Source organism: Trichomycterus rosablanca, chromosome 5, assembly GCF_030014385.1.
Source record: "Trichomycterus rosablanca isolate fTriRos1 chromosome 5, fTriRos1.hap1, whole genome shotgun sequence".
NCBI classification, from domain to species: Eukaryota; Metazoa; Chordata; class Actinopteri; order Siluriformes; family Trichomycteridae; genus Trichomycterus; species Trichomycterus rosablanca.
In genome coordinates, this window is record NC_085992.1 from 26,253,939 (window position 1) to 26,277,486 (window position 23,548).

General features: G+C 39.7%; 1 protein-coding gene across 5 annotated transcripts in view; it reads right to left on the reverse strand.

Annotated features, from left to right (window-relative positions):
• Window positions 1-3,300: 3,300 nt before the first annotated feature.
• Window positions 3,301-23,548, reverse strand: part of LOC134315018 (KH domain-containing RNA-binding protein QKI) — a 161,128-nt gene continuing 140,880 nt past the window's right edge. Inside the window, exons 5-8 of one of the 5 annotated variants that reach the window (XM_062995914.1) lie at window positions 15,206-15,293; window positions 14,417-14,695; window positions 7,607-7,681; window positions 3,301-3,629 (exon numbers count right to left, since the gene is read on the reverse strand). In XM_062995914.1, the coding sequence (XP_062851984.1) occupies window positions 3,613-3,629; window positions 7,607-7,681; window positions 14,417-14,695; window positions 15,206-15,293 (459 nt within the window). In that variant the 3' untranslated portion in view covers window positions 3,301-3,612. Of the gene's footprint in view, window positions 3,630-7,606; window positions 7,685-9,642; window positions 9,954-11,143; window positions 12,004-14,416; window positions 14,720-15,205; window positions 15,294-23,548 lie in introns of those variants that run through there. The other 4 variants (XM_062995910.1, XM_062995913.1, XM_062995912.1 and 1 more) reach the window with 4 other exon arrangements.

Genomic DNA, 23,548 nt, shown 5'->3' on the forward strand with positions numbered 1-23,548 from the left:
TACACTGCTATACAAGTTGTACACTGACTACTCTAAGTTATATCCAAGTTTCATGTCTATAGTGTTGTCCCATGAAAAGATATAATGAAATATTTGCAGAAATGTGAGGGGTGTACTCACTTTTGTGATACACTGTATATATATATACAGATCAGCCATAACATTAAAACCACCTCCTTGTTTCTACACACATTGTCCATTTTATCGGCTTTACAATAATTTGTTTCTCTGCATGCTTTATTAGCCCCCTGTCATGCTGTTCTTCAATGGTCAGGATTCTCCCAGGACCACTACAGACACAGTAGCTGCTGTGTCTGATCCACTCATACCAGCACAACACACACTAACACACCACCACCATGCCATTGTAACTGCAGTGCTGAGAATGATCCACCACCTAAATAATACCTGCTCTGTGGTGGTCCTGACTGTTGAGTAAGTGGAGTTGATAAAATGGACAGTGAGTGTAGAAACAAGGAGGTGGTTTTAATGTTATGGCTGATCAGTGTATATACATCAATAAGGTTTACACATAATTTTTTCTGCCTTTCCAAACCAAGTTAAATTGATAAAAAGCTTTCAGATAATAATCTTTGTTTTATATGCCTTTGATTCATTATATATAACAATACATGAACTAGCAGCCATATTATGGTTTATTTATTCTGTTATATAATAGCTCTGTATGTTCCTGTATTAATACTGTATATCTGTATTTGGGAATTGGTCTCAACATTGTCATATACGTATATACTTTATTATTTATATTGCATTTATTACAATATATGTTCACTAATAAATCAGTTTACCATTTTTTTTAACTGGGCCTCATGCAAGGCTAAATTAGTGGTAACGAACTGGACCAGGTACAGCTTTAGTTAATGAAACGCTAAATGCCAGACACTGCCTCAAGATGCAGTTGGTTACTGATTGCACAGATTTGCATTATGCCTTTATAAATCTTGAGATGATGAGAACTAAAGGGCACAGTCTGCCCCATGCAGTCATAGTAACATTAACTGTTTAATCAGTGTAAAATGTTTAAAATAACATGTTGTTCCATAACTTCATCTGTATTTTTGTCTCTCTTAAATACATTTTAGATTGGCTGTTGGTAACTTTTACAGTTCTAAATTTGCACAGTTCTAAATTTCACAGACATTACACAGGCATGGTTAGTCCAACTCAATTTTTATTTGTTGCTAATGTGAGGAAATTATTAATATAATTATGTAAGCAATAGCCCAACAATAGAGTTGTATCATAAATTAGATTTCTCTTTAATTAGCCACTTTAAGTCTTACTGGTAAGAGGTACCACAGCAGCAAATCGTTCTTTATCATTTTTATTTACATTGATCAGCCATAACATTAAAGCCACCTCCTTGTTTCTACACTCACTCTCCATTTTATCAGCTCCACTTACCATATAGAAGTACTTTGAAGTTCTACAATTACTGACTGTAGTCCATCTGTTTCTCTACATATCTTTTAAACCTGCTTTCACCCTGTTCTTCAATGGTCAGGACCCCCACAGAGCAGATATTATTTAGGTGGTGGATGATTCTCAGCACTGCACTGACAATGACATGGTGGTGGTGTGTCAGTGTGTGTTGTGCTGGTATGAGTGGATCAGACACAGCAGCGCTGCTGTAGTTGTTAAATACCGTGTCCACTCACTGTCCACCTTGTAGATGTAAAGTCAGAGATTATCGCTCATCTATTGCTGCTGTTTGAGTTGGTCGTCTTCTAGACCTTCATCAGTGGTCACAGGACGCTGCCCACGGGACGCTGTTTGATGGATATTTTTGGTTGGTGGACTATTCTCAGTCCAGCAGGGACAGTGAGGTGTTTAAAAATTCCAGCAGCGCTGCTGTGTCTTATCCACTCATATCATCACAACACACACTAACACACCACCACCATGTCAGTGTCACTGCAGTGCTGAGAATGATCCACCACCCAAATAATACCTACTCTGTAGTGGTCCTGTGGGGGTCCTGATTATTGAAGAACAGCATGAACGGGGGCTAACAAAGCATGCAGAGAAACAGATGGACTACCGTCAATAATTGTAGAACTACAAAGTGCTTCTATATGGTCAGTGAAGACGATAAAATGGACAGTGTGTGTAGAAACAAGGACGTGGTTTTAATATTATGGCTGATCGGTGTAGATTTGTGTTCTTAGATATTTGTTTTAATATGTTTAAGCAGCCCCGGTTCTGGACTGCTTTGCTTGGGGGGACAAAGACACAATTTGGGGGGGCAATGCCCCCCTCAGCCCCCCCCTAGCGCCGGCCCTGTGTTTAAGTGTGACTTTGTAGCTTCCATATGCCCATTTATTTATTTTTTTTATTCAAATTCTCAATAGAAAATATTCTTATTGCCTTACTTTTAATATTATTATTGCCTTAATAATGTTTTTCTTTTAATTGCCCCAAGTAGTACTAATACCCTTATTTGAGAAACAGTGTACTTGACAGCATATAAAAATCAGTACTTGTTATTTGGGATTGTAGAGAATCAGAATGCATTTTGTTCTCAGAGAAAGCTGTGTGCAGTAAGAGCTGGCCTGCTCATTCACCCCTAACAATGAGACACACACACACACACACACACACACACACACATATATATATATCAAAGAAACCGTAAGAAGTATGATAAGGCACTTTATAATGTTCCCATTTCAACCCCCGTCGGTAGAACGAAAAGGTTGGTTTGGTCATCTGTTTCTACATCCAATTCTAGAAAACTGGATTGTTTTTATTTCATAAAGGGTTCAGTGTTTTCTTTTTTTCATTTCACAAGAGTATAAAAAATCTGATGTAAAAATATATATGATCTCTTCTCCTGCACTGAAGGGTAATAAAAAGATTTCTGTACATGTGTTCTATGACGTTTTTTTGTCTTTACACATTTTATCTACAAATTTAATACATTTATACAGTAGTTAGGTAAGCATGGCTTATACATCCTCAGAGAGATTCATCCACTAAAAAAAGTGTTCGATTGTTCGGGGATGAAATGCTTTGTAATACAGCTCTGTGTTCATCATTCGCTTGGTTCTGCCCGTGTGTATGCCATGAAGTCTGTCTAAAGCTCTCTTTCATCTGCTAGACACATTTCAGAGAAGACGACAGGTTATGTAATCACCAGTCTAAATAGAAAGGTGCTTGCACTCATGTCACACCAGTACAGAATACATTCAGATTTATGTTACCGCAGGGTGATGAGAACTGCGTATTCTTTTCTCTCGACTGATGGCTGGTCATGTATGTGTGTTTTAGGGTTGAGGGTATGTGGGTGTTACAGTTGATAAAAACTAGACGAACCATTATTGCTTATTGCTTACAAATGACTCAGTGCAGGTCTTTAGTGGCAGGGTGGTCTGCTCCAGACGGACCTGTCAGACCGGTGGGCATCTTCCAGGCTTGTCCACCGATCGGCTGGAGGGATGCTGCGGAAAGCTGGTTAATGCTCTCTTTCTTTCTTTCTTTCTTTCGTTCTGTTATTCACTCATTTGTTCGTTAATAGAGCAGAGAAGTGATCTGCAGGCAGGCAATGGCAGGTCATCATTGGGTGGAGTTGAGAAGTCAGAAGGTCAGGGGTTAGTTGCCGGTGGTGGCTGGGTGGTTAGAGAAACGGAAAGAAGGGGAAAATACGGAGAAAGGAGGAAGGGCAACAAAAGGAGGGAGGAAAAGAAAAGAGATAGAGAGGATTAGTTATTGCTAGTGACAGCAGGATGGTAATATGATCTACTAATCAAAATTAGGCTCCAACTGAGACCACTCTTCATGCCTTATGCAACACTTAAGTTCGTCAGCGGTGTTGTTTAAGGCATGAATATGTGAAGGGAGCAGTGGAAAAACTGTTGGTCTTAATCTACACAATGCAGTAAAATCAAAGCATGATTTTACCAACACAATGGTAGCAGTCTATTCCTATAGGTTATATGATAAAGAGGAAATAAAAAGAGGTAATGAACCCTAATGCAGTAAACATGTCTAATGGTTAGTAGCAGTCAAGTGAATGATCAGGCATAGATTTGGATGAAATGGGAGGATAGATTAGAAAGCAGCCAGCACAGGATCGTGTTAGCTGACTGCTATTAAGCACTAGAGCTCCTCACAGGTTTAAGCAGCAGGCTGCAAGTTATGATGAGGATGACTGGTTAAGCAGGAAATTAGTGAAATTCATGTTGAATGGTGAAATAATTTAGGGCCAAAACAGCAGTTGGATATTTTTTACTCAATAAATGTTTTTATTTCCTTTTAAAATTCATTTTTCTTCCATTTACAACATAAAAATCTTGGCCATAATGATACAAAGCAACACTACAAGGAATCCTCTAGATAACTAGATAACATAATAGCCATGGAAACACAAGCTGTGGGAAATGTAGCCATTACCCTCAGCTCTCAACTATTGACAATTCACAGGACACATCATATATAAAATGCTTTTGCATATAAACACTGGAAAAGTCCTGTCGTTCATATAAAGCCCTAACATATATCCAAAAATATAGGAAATTCTCTAAGGTGGTGCTAGAAAGCAACTATGATGCATATTTTCCTCTCCTACAAATAACCCTCTAAAGTATCACTGCTAGTTCTTTGCAAAGTAAATTCTGACATTTCAAATACATTCCTGTTTTATATTTTTATATAGAGATTTATATATATTTTAAGAAGCCACAAGTAAATACTATTTTCTCTTCAATAACAAAACAATTCAAATGAAGCTTACAGTAAAACATAAAAAATGTATCAAGTGGAATAAATGCATGTATACTTTGAACATTTTCTGTCCACACAACAGTGGTCAAGCCTAACACTATGCAGCTTTGATCACACACAAATGTGTTCAACAGATTCTCAGTTCTGTCAGCTGAGGTTCGGTGGAGGTTTCACTTTCTCTCTCTGTGCTGAGCAGTGGAGATGAATGCTTCTGACTCATTCAGTGCAAAATAAAAAAAAAGTTGTGCCACATAGAGTCACTTGATCAAATACCAACAGTATGAAATAATAATAAAAAAACAACTGAAATAAAAAATGAGACATCTATTAAAATCCAGTAAAAATGCACAGGTTGGAAAAGTGGAAGTTCTGTGCAAATGGGTTCTGGAAAGCAGTAGTACCATATAATAAAACATATAACACAAATGGTATGAGAAATAAATGATAATTATGAAAACAGGAATACAAAATCATATAAGACAATAATCTGCTTGCTGCTGATAATGGATTCATGCTTAAGACTGAACTGATCACCTACAGTATTATTTTTCTAATAAACATACTTGTCTTAATAAGAGATTCACCTGGATCCACTCGTGCAGAAGTACCAAAAGTCCACTAAAACCCTAAACTTCTAAAATCAAAAACCATCTACATCAGATTACATAGGTTTTATTTTTTACATTTATTTATTTATTAATTTTGTAAGGGGCTGTTTTAAAGGGATCATTGAGAATACAGTTTGTAATTTTACGGTCTGTTTTAATACTTTGCTGAACTGAAGAGTTTTAAGTTCAAGTTGCTTTTTACAATAGACAGTCTCTCAAAGCAACCAGGACTGACAGACTAAAAACCCCTGTTGAGCAAGCCGAGGGTGACAGTGGCAAGGAAAAACTCCCTTATAATTACAGGAAGAAACCTTGAGAGGAACCAGACTTTGTTTCAGTCTATGTATGATTAATTTATGCTTTTGTAGTTGCTGCAAAGGATCTGTTAATGTGGTTACTGTAATTTGATTATGTTTTCTGATGTGTTTTAAAAAGTTTTCTGTTTATGTGCTCCATTGCATTAAAGAATAGAATTCATTCAATTATATCGTTCCAAAAAAGCCATGCTACTTTTTAAAATTCTAATAAAATAATTATTTTATGATCAACTTTATTAAATAAACAATTTTGCAAATAGGCATTGTAGCCTTTACTGACCAAATCAGTCAAATAGTCTCTATACAATCCCCTCCACAATTATTGGCACCCCTAGTAAAGATGAGTAAAAAGGTTTATAAGAAATTCAACTTTTGGTGAATTAGCTTCACCTCAAAAATGAGAAAAATCCAACCTGTAATTAAAGTACATTTGCACAACCTCCCATTCCTTGAAATATTTTGTAGAACCTCCCTTTGCTAAGAAAACAGAACTTAATCTTCTTGTATAACAGTTTGGAGAAAACAGTGCAGGGAATTTGAGAGCATTCTTCTTTACAGTATCTCTGCAGATCATTCATGGTCCTAGGTCCTCTCTTGTGTACTCTAATCTTTAGCTCACCCCACAAGTTTCTATGTGGTTTAGAACAGGGGACTAAAAATTTGTGTTGAGTAAAACATTTTAGTGTTGATCTGTAAACCTGGTAACCCCAGGATCTATATATTTTTCCAACTGTACTGTGCACGGTGGCAAAAAAACCTGGGTCCATGTCCAAGCGAGTTTGTCAGATTCAGAGTCCAAGTTAACAGGAACTTTTCAGTGATTGCCCTCACTGTACATATGGGCATCAGGTGAGTAGCTGTGAGTAGATAAAGGCCATTTATTTTAAGGCCTTATTTAAATTGTGTGTTCTCTAGTTTTTTTTAATGGTGAAGAATGAAGAATTTAATTCGTGTCACGTCATATATTTATATACCCCAGTGAATCAGAAAGTCATGTTTAACTACTTCAAAGTTTCTGGACACTCTGATCACAGCTTAAAAATAATATAATTGAAGCAAATGTTTAAGTTACATTTTGTTTCTAAGACTTTGGTGGGGTGCCAATAATAATGACACGTGGTATTTCTTGATGTTTTTTGTTGGATTTTTCCCATCTTTTCAGCATGAGGTTAAGCTCAGTAACCAATAATTAGTGCCAATAATTGCAAAGGGGACTGTATATCCAAAACCCATGTAATTTTAATAATGTATTTATTCATTTTTCACTAACTGCTTTATGCTGGGGAGCACATGCAAGGCATCACTGGTATTGACAAGAGGTGAGTATTGAATCCAGTTCGCGGGATGATTGCTGCTGTGAAGCACCTATTCCATCAGCTGTGCCACTGTTCTGCACTGATTATATTTTATATTTAACATATTATGGCACTATTTAACCATTACAGAATTTGGTCTGTAATTGAAAATAATGGACATTTATTTAATGTGGCAGCATGGCTCATTGCAGCATTGCTTTTTAAACTGATCTAGTTTTTATTTAGTTTTTATTCTGCATTTTTTACTCATTTGTTGATGATTGATTAATACACTGTAATTGGTTAAAGCACTAAATAAATAAATGCCTGTAAAATAAATGCATAAACTTTGATACTATAGGAATTTATGGGACATCTTAAATACATTATTTATGACAAAAAAGGGTCCATTATTTGTCATCAACATCATGTTCTAATCATAAGGTCATCAAAATAATGGAATGGGGTGGACCACTTCATATCTGCGATTGCAAGTGCCGTGTTTTTACTCGTTTATGCGTTTGCACTGCCTGCTTTAGCAAGATTGAATAACAAAGGTTATTTCTGCTCATTGTGAAGCAGATTAGGACCAACAGTAAGTGACTACATGTGATAAACACGTAAGCATGTGAGCTAAACTAACCTCTGTCTGTGGTCACTATCCTTTGGTAAGGATGGACCCGCATTTCGTGCCTTCGAACTTTAGTTGTCACTGCACCTGCTTGGATTGTAATAATATCACCAAATACACAGATTAGATCAGCTGAACATTACAAAATCAATCCATCAAAGAAATCAAACCAAACTGGACAGTCGTCATAAACCAGTGTGACCAGTTACATTATGCATAACAATTATAGGGTAAATAATAAAAAATACAAGTTAAGGCACAAATAATACTTGTTTATAGCATATTGAAAGTGGAAAAAAACAACACTGCATTCATTCAAAGTGGATCCATGCATTGCTTGAGTAGTATGATGGACATAAATGACACAGTACACAAGCACACACAGAACAGAACAAAGCTTTACTAGTCACATAATCCTGCACAGGAACAAGTGCATTTTCCACTTCCTCTTAAATATAATACTGATATAATCGCTCTCTGGCCAAAGGCACCGAGATTATAGCTTTTAGGCACATGTGCAGTAGTAAAAAAAGGTAGAAAACAAGATAGAAACAGCAGTGACTTAAGTGATTAGTAAAGCAAGATCACTTTTTTAATTTTTTGAACTCTTAAAAAAAAAAAAAAAAAAAAAAAAAAAATCAAAATTACAAAACAAAACCATAGACCTTAGCAGTCAATAGAACAGTCCTGTGTCTCTGTTTTTAAAAAATTTATTTTTGCAAAAGGGCCATCGTGTACATGAAACGAATCTAACCTTATTTTAATATAAAACACATAAAATAGCTCTTAACAAAAATAAGTGGCACAATTTTGGCAGCTCCTCTCATAAATTAAATGTAACTGAAGCATGTTAAAATTTATATTATAGTTTTAACTTAATACGTTTTTAGGAACTTTTAAGACCCACTTTTAAAACCCATGACCTCCTGTTTTGAATGGGTACAAATAAAAGCTACACATCTGTAAATTTCCATATCCATGGTTGGAAAAAGATTAGTTTAACCCTCATGTTCTGTTTGGGTTCCCTAAAACACCAGAGCCTCATAAACAGCTTACAAAATAGCCTTTTTTCATTACTTTTCCTAATTCTATAGAAACTGCCAAGAAACAATATTTTTATATTTATAATGTGGGGTGTGTCCTTACACCCTCTTCTTTTTGGGGTCTCGGCGCACCTCTGCTACAATACATGATTAAAAGCAATAGATTTTCCTATGTTTTTAGTTTCTGCTTGGTGTTGAGGGTACAGCTGACACACACACACACAAAATCTTCCACCTTCCCTGGTTAATTTGATTAATTAATTTGCTTAAATTGGAACTTAATGTAATTTTATTTTACCTACATAACACTGGGGTCTCTGGGACCATGAGGAACAAGGCAGTCAAGTCAGTGTTGACAGTAAAGTCAACAGAACATAAGGGTTAAATCAACCTGAGCTAGAATCAACAAGTGTATTGTGCCCCCAATCATAGTAAGAAGGATGGTTAGAGAGGCAACATTTCTATTTTTGCCTGCAAGGATCATAATCGGGGCTTTTGGGGTCATCAAGTCTAATTCAAGTATAATTTTTTTGTCTAATCTTAAACTTTAGCACCTGGATTTAATAAGACTCACTGTATATTTGATGGAAACAGGTTTCATGGTTAGATGAAACAAACAGTGTATTTTGGCAACAAATGCTGGGTGTTAATGGAACAGATGGTTCACTAAAGAAAGCTAACATAAAGTATAGTATAGGACCTGATGCTTTGTCATTGTTTTCCCTTTAAAGGCCCTGAGAACCTTGGTAGGATACTTAAAATTATGGCCGCCATAAAGTACTAAAAACATGGCTGCACAAAATCAAGCCTTTGACCTAAAGCCTATTAGAAAGCTGTGAGGTGTTTAGGAGGAGAGTCCAGAAGAAAGGTTCCTGATGTCTGGAGGATTTAAAGAGACTCTATAATAAAGAGACTAAATGCAGAGGTGCCAACATCTGTAAAACATGTTTTTTGTCAAATACTAAAACATTTCTTTAGATTAGAAATATCTAAGAAGGTTAGTAATTAAGCTACTTTAAGAGACACAACCCCTTTTTGTTACCATTTTTTACAAGACAAATCAGTACTGACAACTATAGAGCTGATAATATTCACAGCATTATGGACTACACGTCACTGAGCATGAAATGGTCAGTGTAAACAGAACAGTGGTACGTCCTACTGACTGCTAGGCTTATATTCAGAGTTCATTAGCACTCGAGAAATAACAAGGCCGCTGTGAAATGAAAGCGCATGTGTGTTAACACTCGGATTGGATGAGGGGCTCAGTGAGGATCCTCGAAAGCTCTTTTAGCCTTTCGTGGGGAAAGCCACACCTATAGAATGAAAGGAGGGAACGGAGAATTAGTGCCAGGAGTGTCTGTTCTTAATGAGCAACACACACCATAATCCAATGTGTCTGCAGAGCAGTTTTAGGGCAGTCCAAGTCTAGGCCAGGGTTATACTTGCTGTTAGCTGGACATTTGCAAATGCAAGATTGCTGCCTTGCATTTTCTCTATTGTGTTGGTGTAAACAATTAGAAAAATAATGTATTTGTAAAATGTATGTGTTACCGGGCAGTGTCACTGATGTTCACAGCCCAACACAGAGTGTTGATGGTATTGGTCAAAGGTATTTGTTGTAAACATTTTTGTCATAAAAAATCTTTGATCTTGTTCCTAGCCACAAAAAGCTTATATCATATTAAGGGATTAAACCTACAAGGTCTGATAAAGAGTTTTAAATAGAATTTTAATACTGCTACACAGGTATGCATCCCATAATAGTGAGATACAATGATCAGCCATAACATTAAAACCACCTCCTTGTTTCTACACTCACTGTCCATTTTATCAGCTCCACTTACCATATAAGAGCACGTTGTAGCTCTACAATTACTGACTGTAGTCCATCTATTTCTCTACATACCTTTTTAGCCTGCTTTCACCTTGTTTTTTAATGGTCAGGACCCCCACAGGACCACTACAGAGCAGGTATTATTTAGGTGGTGGATCATTCTCAGCACTGCAGTGTCATACCATGTCCACTAACTGTCCACTCTATTAGGCACTACTACCTAGTTCGTCCACCTTGTAGATGTAAAGTCAGAGACGATCTGCTGTTTGAGTTGGTCATCTTCTAGACCTTCATCAGTGGTCACAGGATGCTGTCCACGGGGCGCTGTTGGCTGGATATATTTTTGGTTGGTGGACTATTCTCCAGCAGCACTACTGTATCTCATCAACTCATACCAGCACAACACACACTAACACACCCTTACCATGTCAGTGTCACTGCAGTGCTGAGAATGATCCACCACCCAAATAATACTTACTCTGTCGTGGTCCTGGGAGAGTCCTGACCATTGAAGAACAGCATGAAAGGGAGGTAACAAAGCATGCAGAGAAACAGATGGACTACAGTCAGTAATTGTAGAACTACAAAGTGCTCCTTCATGGTAAGTGGAGCTGATAAAATGGACAGTGAGTGTAAAAACAAGGAGGTGGTTTTAATGTTATGGCTGATCGGTGGAAATTGCTATGCTGCAATTTGCATACTATTTAATTGCATATTCGTATTTTGCAATTTATAACACAGCTGTAACCATGCCATTTGTAATGTTTTGGCTCTGGCAACCTTTTACTGGAAACAGCTTATAAATCAAGGCAGAAGGTATATGACTGAAGCTGCTTGCATAGCACGTGCTTATGTTGGTGCATACACCTATAAGTCAGCATGCAGCAAGTATAACCACAGTTTAAGCCATAGGACTTGGTTACTGTTTGCCTGAGCACATGCAAATGAAAATAAATGTATAAAATTCCCATCAAACTGCCCTACCACGGCTATGTTTTGAGCTTGACTTAAACACATAACCCCACCACACCATGAGGAGTCAGCTGTTTGACCCCCACTGTCCCCTCACCATCCTCGTGTTACCTCTCCTGATGCACCCTCCACACAAAGAGAAGGAGCATCCAGGGAGGGTTTGCAGCAGTTTGGGGCTCAGTGCTTTTTCTCCCTCATTATGGTACACACAGTTTCAACACATCACAGTCATTTAAACAAACAAAATAAAAAAACAAAATAGAACAAAAAGACAAAAGAAATGAACACAAGTCACTGTAGACACAAACAGTAAGACAGGCTGGGGAGCAAAACGCTCCCGGGAGAGGAGGCCGTGGTCTGATCAGTCCACTAAGACGAGTGTTTGGAGGGGATACGGGTGTTGAAGGGGGTGTGTAGGGTGTTTGGAAACGGTTACAAAGGAATGTGTCTGCTTTAAAAGGGAGGTCGGCCAGCTGGCTCTGCTCGCTGCACAGTGATGGGAAAGTGACAGGTCTGAAAGCCCAGGTAGAGCGGCAGCTCTTCGGCCTTTGAGGATGCTGTATAGGTGTACACAAGAGAGAAGACATGGGTGAAATCTTCCACTCTCCTCTCTAATTAACACTCCCCACCACCTTTTCTCTCACTGAAGAGAGATGAGCAAACGTCATTATTCAAACCAGCCACGCCAAGAAGCACACTGAAGTCAACTTAAGCCTGGTTTATGCTGCGCAAACCTATAAAGAATTAATGTTTCATCTGAAGATGGGAGCCTAACTTTAAATAAGAGACCGGGGTAGTCAAAGGCCAGATCACACATTGTGCTCCAGTTTTATGTGACTTTCATACTATCTATGTAATGTTGGTTAATCTAAGTTAAACATAAACAGTCCAGAAATGCTGACAACACTGGAAAAAAAATCCTATTGCATAATACTTCATGTCTAAATGACATGAAAATGACTTATCCTCAAAGATCAATATCCTTAAGACAATACCAACTGATTTAAAACAGACCAGAGATAACATCCCTAGGTTAATTTAAAATGGCATATGCGTACATTTATACATTGTGTTTTTCAGTAGTTGGACAAAGGTCATGTTGTGTTGATTTTCTAAGTTCAAATAGTTTTTTTTTAATGCATTTCTCCCCTTTTTCTCCCTTTTTTAGCTCGTCCAATTGCCCGATTGCGTCATGCTTCCTCTCCACCAATACCGATCCCCGCTCTGATTGAGGAGAACAAAGCTAACCCACGCCCCCTCCAACACGTGGGCAGCAGCCGTATGCATCTTATCACCTACACTTTTTGACGAGTGCAGTGCAGCTCAGCACTATGTATGAAGAGACACACCCTGACAGAACTTTTTTCTCATCTCGTAATTACTCAGAGGTCGTAATTGCATTAGTTATGAGACAGTCCCTCTCCGGCTTTTTAATATCTCACCCCTATCTGAACAACAGGCCAATCATTGGCCCCTGGGATCTCGAATACATCGTGGTTCCAGCGTGTGTTTTTACCGCTGCGCCACCTGAGCGGCTTAGTTAAAATAGTTCACAGACCCCTAAAAATGTAATTCTCAATATTACATATGGTATTAATTAAGGGCGCTGATGGTTCACTGGACTGAGTCAATGGTTCAAGCCATTGACTGGACACTCACTCACTCACTTTCTTAACAGCTTATTCAATGGGGGGGGGGGGGGGGGGGGGGTGCTGTAGCCAATCCCAGCTTTTCAATGGGTGCAAGGCACACAGTAACAACCTGGACGGGGTGCCAGTCCATCGCAGGGCAGACACACATACACACACATACACACACACACACACACCCACAAACCTATAGGGCAATTCAGTGTCTCCAATTAACTTGACTGCATGTTTTTGGACTGTGGGAGGAAACCGGAGCTCCCGGAGAAAACCCACACAGACATAAGGAGAACATGCAAACTCAGCACAGAAAGGACACAGACCGCCCCTCCTGGGAATCAAACCCAGGAAATTCTTGCTGTGAGGCGACAGTGCTACTCACCGAGCCACCGTGCCACCCTGTTGACTGAACAGCCAATTTCTGGTTTGCAGCACTTGCTCAGTGCAAGGTTATGCAAATCAAACAAGCAGTTTATAGTTTTAGCCTTAAGGTGCTATCACCTGATCATCATTTTTAATGGGGTGAGTTGGGTGGCATTTGTGAATCTGTACATGGCTTACATTTATATGTTAATAAGGGGGCTGCATAAAACGAATTAGACTCAAGAACCTTTTTGATGTTAACACCTATTTGGAATATTATTCTAAAGGAAGCATAAACCAGGCTTAATGCAGGGCTACACCACTGAGCTTGGAACACCTGATCTAGGCTGAATAAAGTTTAATTATAAGACAAAAGCTAAAGTATATTCGGCTTATCTAATTGGACACGCCGATCTTGGCTCCTAAATACATTTTTGTCACTGCTTAAGGTAACACTGTGGCTTTAGGACCAGCCTGTGTAAAAGTGGTAAAATGCTGTTTGCTACATACAAATAATCAGCTTTTCTCAAGTGCCTTAATGATGTTGGAGCATTGTGTGGTGAGGGGAGAGGGCATTTCAGAGTGAGAGTGGGAAAAACTATGTGAACGAGAGAGGCAAAGAAACACTCTTTGATAATTACAAGCAGATAAGGCCAATAATAATAACAATGCTCACATTGTTAGATTTTGTTGTTGTTGCAATAATAGACTTTAAAAGTGCGAGACTGCATGAAATAAAACTGCATTATTGTATTTGTTGCATTTTAGATAGGTGGGTGAGAGTGGCAGCAACTATTATTGCAAGGGAAAGAGAGCTCCACTGAAATAGGCTCCATCAGGAGAAAGTGAGGAGTGGTGGGAGTTTAGGAAGTGTGGCGCAGGAGCAGGGTTGGTGCTGCACTCCACTGGCCGAGTGGATGTTGGTGTGGTGGCATGCCAGGGCACTCACAGCTGTGCTTACCTAACACGCCACTGGAGTCGATCGGGTACTCGAGGATGGATGTAGCCGGCGCCAGCGTGTACGGATAATCGTATGGTGTGGCGTAAATCAGGCCGGCCGACTCCGGCCCAGGTGGCACCAAGGTGGCGGCGTGGGCGTGGGCTGATCCGTTGGGCATGATGGTCTGGATCTGGCGAATGAGGGGCATGATGGTGGGGCCAGCAGGTGCTGGAGTGCGCAGGGCCGTCGGGGGCAGCATGGGCGCCGGGCCGCTGATGATTCGGGGAGCCTGAGCACTCGCTGCAAGAGAGAAGGCAAGGGTAGCTGCAGTGAATGGAGGGAATGTAGAGGGGGAGGAAAATAGGGATGATGTAGAAAAATAAGGAGAAGAGGAGAGACAAAACAAGTTAGTACCCACCATGAGCTGTACATGATACATAACACAGCCAGACAGTGGTTAGTTAGAGACGGGGAAGCCGATTGTGCAGTGTTTATACTTATATTTAGCTTTTATTAAAATCTGTAAGCGTGGGAGCGTTTGCAAAAAAGCAATAAAGCAGAAAGGCAAACAGCAATGCTCAGTAAGTAAAAAAAAACTAAACCTTTTGACTGTTTGCAAGCTTTTACAGGCTTACGGTGCAATGTAGAAACAAACCAGCGAGCTGTTTTGTGAGTGCTCTTATCTGGGAATCAGGGTTACCTGAGAGTGCAGCACTGAGCATTAGTACAAGCACAGATCACACAGGGCTTTTACCATACCAGCACGGTCAGTACAAACAAATCCGGGTAGAAAAATGTCAAGGCACTTACGTGATTTGATGTTGGCATCCCTGTAGGTACCGTTCAGAATGGCCAGCTCCATCAGCTGCATCTTTTTCAGACTATCCTCTCCCTCAGCCTGGCAAAAACACAAAGAAAGACAGTCACATACTGGTACACAAGTATATGCGACTGATGCCAGGCTGCACATACTAATAATAATAATAATAATGCATTTTATTTATAGGTGCCTTTCAAAGCACTCCAGGGCACCTTACATCTTACAGAGCAGTTAAACAACAATACACAGACAATACAAGACAGATACTGTGGAAACCCTACAAGAGAAACGCGGTACCGCCTCCTCATCCCGTGACATGAGCTTCGCAGATGTAAACAAACCCAGGTGGAGTGCACTGATTCAGCTGGGAGAAGTCAACAAGGTTGTTACCATGTCTCCATCAAGCAAAGGAAGTCATATCCACGATCTTTCAGGAGATCATAGACCAGAGGACCATTGCCGGATAGCGAACGGATGTTAAGTAATCCAAAGCGGAGAGAGTTCAGGTCAAGATCCATGCTAGCCAACCCAGCCAGGCCAGCCAGCACACCACCAGTGCCATCCAACCACGAAACTCCCACGAGATCCCCGATGGATGCACCCCCCGGCGAGGGAGGAGCGCGACATCCCAATGCAAGCACAAAGCCGAAGGTGGCCCGGGAGAGGGAAGCAGGAATCGGAGTCCAAGCAATTCCATAGCTGCACACTGCAATCAGCGTCCGCATCTTTCAAAATTATCCAACACATGCCAGCCATCCAGTCCCCATCAGACGACGAGACCATCCGACGAATAAGAAACAGAGCAACAGGAGCGGCAGCGACCACATAAAGACGAAAGCGAAAGAAAAACATGACAAAAATACAACAAAACACGGCAAAACATGACAAAATACGGCAACGGCAGTGGCAGCCAAATGCGCCAGCGTCCACCATCACCATGACATCAAAGCACTGATATAGCACTCAGTGCTTTAGTAACTGTACTATACAGTATTGGTCGAGTACGTTTGTAGCCTATGTACAAATCCTGATAATACCATAAGCCATCTGTGGCTGAGAATCCACAGAGCGAATTCTATTAATTAAAGCAACACCCAGTCATGTGCACAAAATAAAGCACCATTTGCACTATACTTTGGCACAGGTTACAGTTAAAAGACATTGGACAGCTTTATGCAACTCCAAAAAAGCTTAAAATAGTCCACACCCTCCTTGATTGGTAAGTGTCATGTGACAACAGGCATTTAGCTAAACGATGAAAAAAAAAACATGAAATAAAATGTCTGAATTTTTTTACGTCATTTCTCCTGATGTCAGTCATGTCCAATTCCGATTGTGCCATCCTACGCCGCTGCACCACAGCTATCACACGCCCCCTCAATATGCATAAAGTCGCCGGCTGCTTGTCTCACAGAGAGCTATATCAGTGCCTTAACCTGCCATCAGAGGAAATAATTTGACCAATCGTGCCTGTTGGACAGCTGGCCAGGTAGATAGCACAAATGAGAGCTAGAGATTAGACTGCTGTTCCACCCTGAGCCAATTACTCAGATCTAGCTAGATCTAGCTTATCGTTTGTTCTGTTGTCAAATCGGCATAATAGTCAAAGTGATGAAGTGCTTACTGAGTAGTGGGTGAGCAGCAGTGCAGTGAGGCTGGGTGCATAGAGACTTACTGTAGATGTATGTGCATTGAGACACATTGTTACAGTCTAGTGCACGTACATGGAGACATAATACAAGTGGTTCCAAGTTTTTCCAGCTGCTCCCGTATATATAAGCGGTCGCCAGAATGGATCTGGTTGCTATACCAGACTCGGCACAATCTTTACACTAAATGCCTTTCCTGACACAACCATCCTATTTTTAGCTGGGCTTGGGACCTGCACTGAGAGTACACTGACAAGTGTACCTTCCAATGGCTAGGCTGTCTCATCCATCCCCCATAGTCAATCAGGTCTGTTTAGATGCCCAACCAGCTGATAGCGCAGCTGATAGTATTTATCAATAATGCAATTTACAACTACTTAATAATTAGCATATAGCATTATTTATGAGCATTAGATTAGATGTGTTACCACAGTGGCTGCTAAAAATCACAGTTACATCACAGCACCAAATGTTCACCTTATTAATTTGTTTCAACCTTTGCTTTTTTGCTATTTTATGCCTTTTGTCCCCCTTTTTCTCCCAATACAGTGTAGCCATTATGTTTTCCGCTGCTGGAGACCCAACAGGGTATAAGTTTGCCTGACACATGCTCCCTACGACGCATACGCAGTCCACCGACCGCTTCTGGATTCACGCGTAAGGCTTGTTTCGCACACACATGGACCTCCTTGTTCCTCCACCTCTGTACAAGTGCCGCGGGCTGCTAACCAGGGTCCTTACACATTGTCAAAGACCCCACCCCCTTTGTAGCCCAGTCTTTTCCCATACAGCAGACTTTAATGGGCAATTTTGTCTGCTGCAGGCACTGTCAATTGTGCCCGCTAGGGGGCGCCAAGCCGACCAGTAGCAGAGCTGAGATTTGAACTTGGGGAGTTTAGAATCTCAGCACTGGTGTGCTAGCGAAATATCTCACTGCGGCACCTGGGTGCCTCTTGCAGCCATGTTTAAGTTAATTCAATAATCATCAGAAAATAATCTATATTTTAAACAATTTCCACAAACCCCAAAATGAAACAAATCAGAGCAAAACCTTCTATGTTTGTATTATCTGAGGCTGCAACAGTGTGAGAAAAATAACTCTGTTTTCATTATTCTCCCTCACTGCCACAGCACAAGTCCGTATGATGTCTCACAGGCCCACAGCAGCAATTAACTCAGCAAGTGTAATGCTATCAGACTTCAATCCATCCTCATATTTGATTTGTTTGAGGTGTCGTGGGATGAAACAGAGAAGGAGAGATGCATTTCGTGGCCTGTCAGAGTAAGCCGCAGAGATCCTCCAAGGTCCCGGAACACACCCCTGCCCGGGCTGTGACTAAATATCAATACTTTATTAAGTCAAGAGGCCGGTGATAAATCGTGTGGTAGAGAGGAAGAGCTGTTATAAATCACTCTCTGTCTTTATGTAATCAGCCTAATGGGCGCTGTCCTTGAGAGGCCTCCAGGACCTCTGCTGCTGCTGTGCTTTACAGTTACAGTGGGACAGTTTCTGTATTACTCTGTTTTACAAAGCCTGGGAATCAGGTGAAAAAGTTTGCTAGTGACCTGAATAGAGGTAAAAGGTATTTACCTCAAATAGAGGTTAAATTTAATAATAATAAAAGCTCTCACATATATTAGTCTAATTTTTATTACATAACTTATAAGAATCCTGGAATACACTACAGTGTATTGCCAAAAGTATCTGGACACCTGACCATTTCAAAAACAAATAGTATTAAAACTGAGTGATCTTTCAGCCATAACAAAAGCAACTTTCTCACAATACTTAAGTATGTCTGTGGGAATTTGTGCCAATTCAGATAAACGAGCATTTTTATGGCTCACAATACTTTGAAGTATGTCAGAGTGATCTTTCAGCCATAACAACAGCAATTCTTCTGTAAAGACTTTATCACAAAACTCTGAAGTATGTCTGTGGGAATTTGTGCATATTCAGATAAAAGAGCATTTGTTTTGGTTGGGCACTGATGTTGGTCAAGAAAGCTTCAACTGATGTTCCAGTTCATTCCAAAGCTGTTCAGTGGGGCTGTGGTCAAACCAAGCTTTTCTTCATGTCCTTATAGACTTTGTTTTGTTCACTGGGGCACAGCCATGCTGGAACAAAAAAGGGACTTCCCTAAACTGTTGCTGCAAAGTTGTAAGCATACAATTTCTTTTATATAATTGATTTATTACAACTGTTAACAATTGTTGTTGCTAAAATACATCAATGGATTAAAAAAGTGGAAGGGCAGTCCCAGTCATTTTGTGCATTTACATTTTCGGCATTTAGCAGACGCTTTTGTCCAAAGTGACTTACAGTACTGTGACAGTATACTGTCTAAGCAAATGAGTGTTAAGGGCCTTGCTCAAGAGCCCAACAGTGATAACCTGGCAATGATGGGGCTTAAACCAGCGACGTTTTGATTACTAGTCCAGTACCTTAACTGCCTACATAGGCTACAACTTGTCCACATAGTATATATCATTCATTCGTTTATTCGTTGCCTGTTTTACCACTGCTTTATCCTGGTCAGGGATGCAGTGGGTGCAATTGTCTAGGCGAAAGGCAGGAAACACTCTGGACAGGTTGCCAGTTCAACACACACACACACACATATGGTCATTTTATATCTCCTATGAGCCTGACTGCATGTCTCTGGACTGTGGGAGGAAACCGGAGCACTCAGAGGGAGGAAACCCATGCGAACATGGGGAGAACATGCAAACTCCACACCTAGATCGCTCCACCTGAGAACTGAACAGTGACAGGACAGTGCTACCCACAGAGCCACTGTGCTGCCCTAGTGTATATATCAAATGTTAATCTAAATTGTAAAAGGCTTTAAAGAAGATATTTTAATATACTGTACAGCCATGGTAATTTATTAGCTGTGTTTAAGATATACACTAGAACATTCACAATTTTCTTTGTGGCGAAAATTCCACAAGGAAACATTTATTCGAGATTTCTCTTCATACTGACATTGGGTGTGTGCAAAAACCTAGTGAGCTACCTTGCTGTCCACTGCCTACATTGGCAGTAGCCTAAGCAGAGAGGATTCTAATAAGTCATCGACTTATAAGTCAGGTTATTCGAATGCAGTACTTAGACAGCGATTATGTCAGTTTTTGCTTACTATGCTAACACAGTTAGCCTCATGCTATTTAAACCAATGGGATAAGGTGGCACAACATGCTAGCATGTCAACTAACATCTCCCTCCGTGTGCCAAAAACGGTTAAATTGTCACTGACAAGCCCGAATTTGCAAATAAATGACACCATTACTCCCTCATTATTTAGTCAAAATACTAGTCAAATTTAAGGTGCCTTACTAGGCAGCATTTTAAGGCATCTAAGAGTTCGAACAGCCTTCTTCTCAGAAGCATGCATAGGATGACGTCAAATGCTATATGTAGAGAGCTCACTAGGTTTTCGAACGCACCCATAGTTGCATGCTATAATGGCTGTGAAATTTGTAATTCTGGGAATTTCTCATTTTACCACATTCAAATGGTGCTTTATTGGACTGAGATTTGGTGATTGTGGAGGCCACTGATAAACATTAAAGAAACTGGTATGTTAATGGGACCAGTCTTTGTGATATGGTGCATCATTTTAAGATTGGGGTCATACAGCAGCAATAATTCGGCAGACTTAAAGGTAGACTTCTTTAAGTACTCCAGGTTTTTCCAGCTTTCCAAAAACATACAAAAGGTGGATTTGTTACTAAACTTCCCTCATGTGTGAGTGAGGGAGGAAAGGATAATGTGATGTGTGTTGCCCTAAAATAGACTGGTGCCTTGCTCCCAGTGTTTCTGAATGCTGTCAGTTCCACTGCTCTCCTAAAGATGATGATGTATTTAGAGAATAAACATAACATTCCTCAGTATCATGCACTATCAGGTATGAGCCAGTGAGAGGAGCTGTGTTGTCATTATACAAATCCTCCCGATACAGCGCATACAGTAAAACAAAAACAAACACAGGATGTCCCTTTTTTTATTTCCCCTTTCTTATTATAGACATATAAATACACAAAAAGAAACATGTACAAAATTCGACACATACTTTCTTTCAGAATGACTTAAAGACTCAATCACAGAATGATATGCTCCTAGACAGAACTAGCCTAGAAGCTAAAATTAGCTATGGAGCAAATCCAGCTCTAATAAACCCTCTGATTGACACGGCTTTTCTTCCCCGCAGTTTATTTTTCTTTATTCTTTAAATCAAAAGCTGTTTTCATTCTCATTATTTATGCCTTTCTCTTATCGCTCGCTGTTCATCTTCCGACAGCTAATCACGAGTCAGCTGTAAGTTTTTAACACATCTTAGCACTCAGTTCTTCCTTATCATTTCTTAGCCTCATCCTCTTCTTCTCCATCTCTCAGCCTCACCTCCTGTGTAACAAAGTTGCCCAGAGCCTTTCTGCACGCACAGCGTGATCACGCTAGACAAAGCCACACAAAGCCGAAGTGATTGTGCGAGTGTGTGTGGGTTTGCAGCAAACATCAATACAGTTGATCTCGGTTTAATACAAGGAATTGCTCTAGGATGGCAAAGCCACTACATCTTGTTCCCTGTCTTCCAGGAGCCGTGGGGCTCAGCCCATCGTCTCTTCCTGTGGAGTACTCAGAAGCACAATATGAATCTCAGGCTCTACAAAAACTGTCAGAAGGCTCCCAGCAACTCGTCAACATAAAGAGGCTACTCAAGAAACTCCATCAGACGACTCACAGTGACGTGCACAAGACAAAAAAAGCTACTTAAAATAAAGTACGTGAAGGAAATCTCCCAGCAACAAAAAGGATTTTAAAATGTATGAGGGATCTTCAAAAAGTTTCCACACTTTTAAATTTTTGTTGTTAACCGTGAGGGTGGAAGGAGTAGTACAGTAGAGCCTTGAGTTGCGAACCGTTTACCATACAAACATTTTGGGTTACAAGCAATCTTTTTCAACTCAACGTACGAACAAATTTCAGATTACGAACCAAAATTCGTGAAACACGTGACGTCACAAACAAGTTGACTCCAATCGTCTCTCTCTCTATATATATACAGTGAGCGAACATTCGGACAGCAGACAGTGTTTTTTTCAGTGTTTTCTTTATATTTTGTAAAATTCTATATTAAAATGGCCCCAAAGAATGTGCAGAGAAAGTGTAGTGGTGAGAAAAGGAACAAATTTAATACTATTTGTTGTTGTATAATTACTCCTGCCAGTAGCTGTCACTGTGTATCAGGCAGAGGGGACAGTGAGTGAGAAAGAAGAAGGAAGTTATTCTTTTGTGCAATTACACCTACAAAATACAACACTATTGAAATAAAGAAGGAAATAATAGAGAAAAATGAGAGTTATTGTTGTTTCTGGTAGATACATTTTATAAAAAAAGGAAGGAAATGTATTATGGTGTATGGTACAGCACACGTTCTGTACTGAAATGTGGTGTGTGTTTTATGTACAGTACCACTGCGTATTGTTGTTTATTATTGTTTATTACAGTAATGTCTATTCTATAATTTAAGATTTAAGGGGAAATATACTTGTATTTATAACAAAAAAGAGCATTTAAGACATTAGAAAGGTTAGGTAAAGGGGTGGTTTGGGAGGTCTGGCACGGATTAATACCATTTACATTATTTCTTATGGGAAAAATAGGTTTAACTAACGAACATTTTGACTTTAGAATAGCCTTTCGGAACCAATTAAATTCTTAAGTCAAGGGTCTACTGTAATTGGTTGTGTCTGAGAGACCAAGAGAGAGCTTACAGTATAGTCGAATTTAGCGCCATCTGATTTCCACCTTTTTGGACCGTTCAAAGAAGCTTTAAGGGGAAGAAGATTTTCATATGGATGATGATGTGAAAGCAGCGGTGCATCAGTGGCTACACGCTCAACCGAAAACATTTTTTGCCGATGGCATTAAAAAGTTGGGAAAAATGCATAGGAAGGTGACTATGTAGTAAAATAATGACATTTGTTTTTGAAATTCTTAATAAATATAGTTAAAAACGTATGGAAACTTTTTGAATAACCCTCATATAATGTGTTTTATTAAATCGATATGTTAAAATGACTCTTAAATTTGTTTTTTTTTCTCATGGTGTCCCATCACAATAGTAATTCACCAGGTTCTTGGTCTCCAGGGGTCTTTGGTCTGTTGGTCTTGTATTCTGTAAAGTTGCTTTGAGAAAATATCTGTTGTACAAAGTGCAATACAAATAAATTGACTTAATTCCATTGTGCAAACAGTGCATCAGATTAGTACTTGCCCGTTAATTATCCTGATTTACACAATCGATCAGTACTCTCTAAACGACTTTCATGCTTGATAAGTCACATTAAGAAAGCCAAATGAATCCATTTGCCCTGACAGCATTCTAAATTTTATACTCTGAGATAGGAACTCCCCAGTCTGCATGTCCATTAGGGCAATCATGCAGAACTGTCATTTTATTGTGCTCTGTAAATCATCCCAAGATGCTGAAAGTGAATCAGCTCTCATGATTTCTGTTCATACAGGAGGTCTGAATTATACCCATTTGTCAGGTTAAAGTCACATTTACCTGGAAATACCCCCCACCCCCCCCCTTCACCAGCATAAAAGGTAATGTGTATTGAACTGAATACAAATATCAAATGTACAAGCCTATTTAAAATCCCTCTGGAGTATTC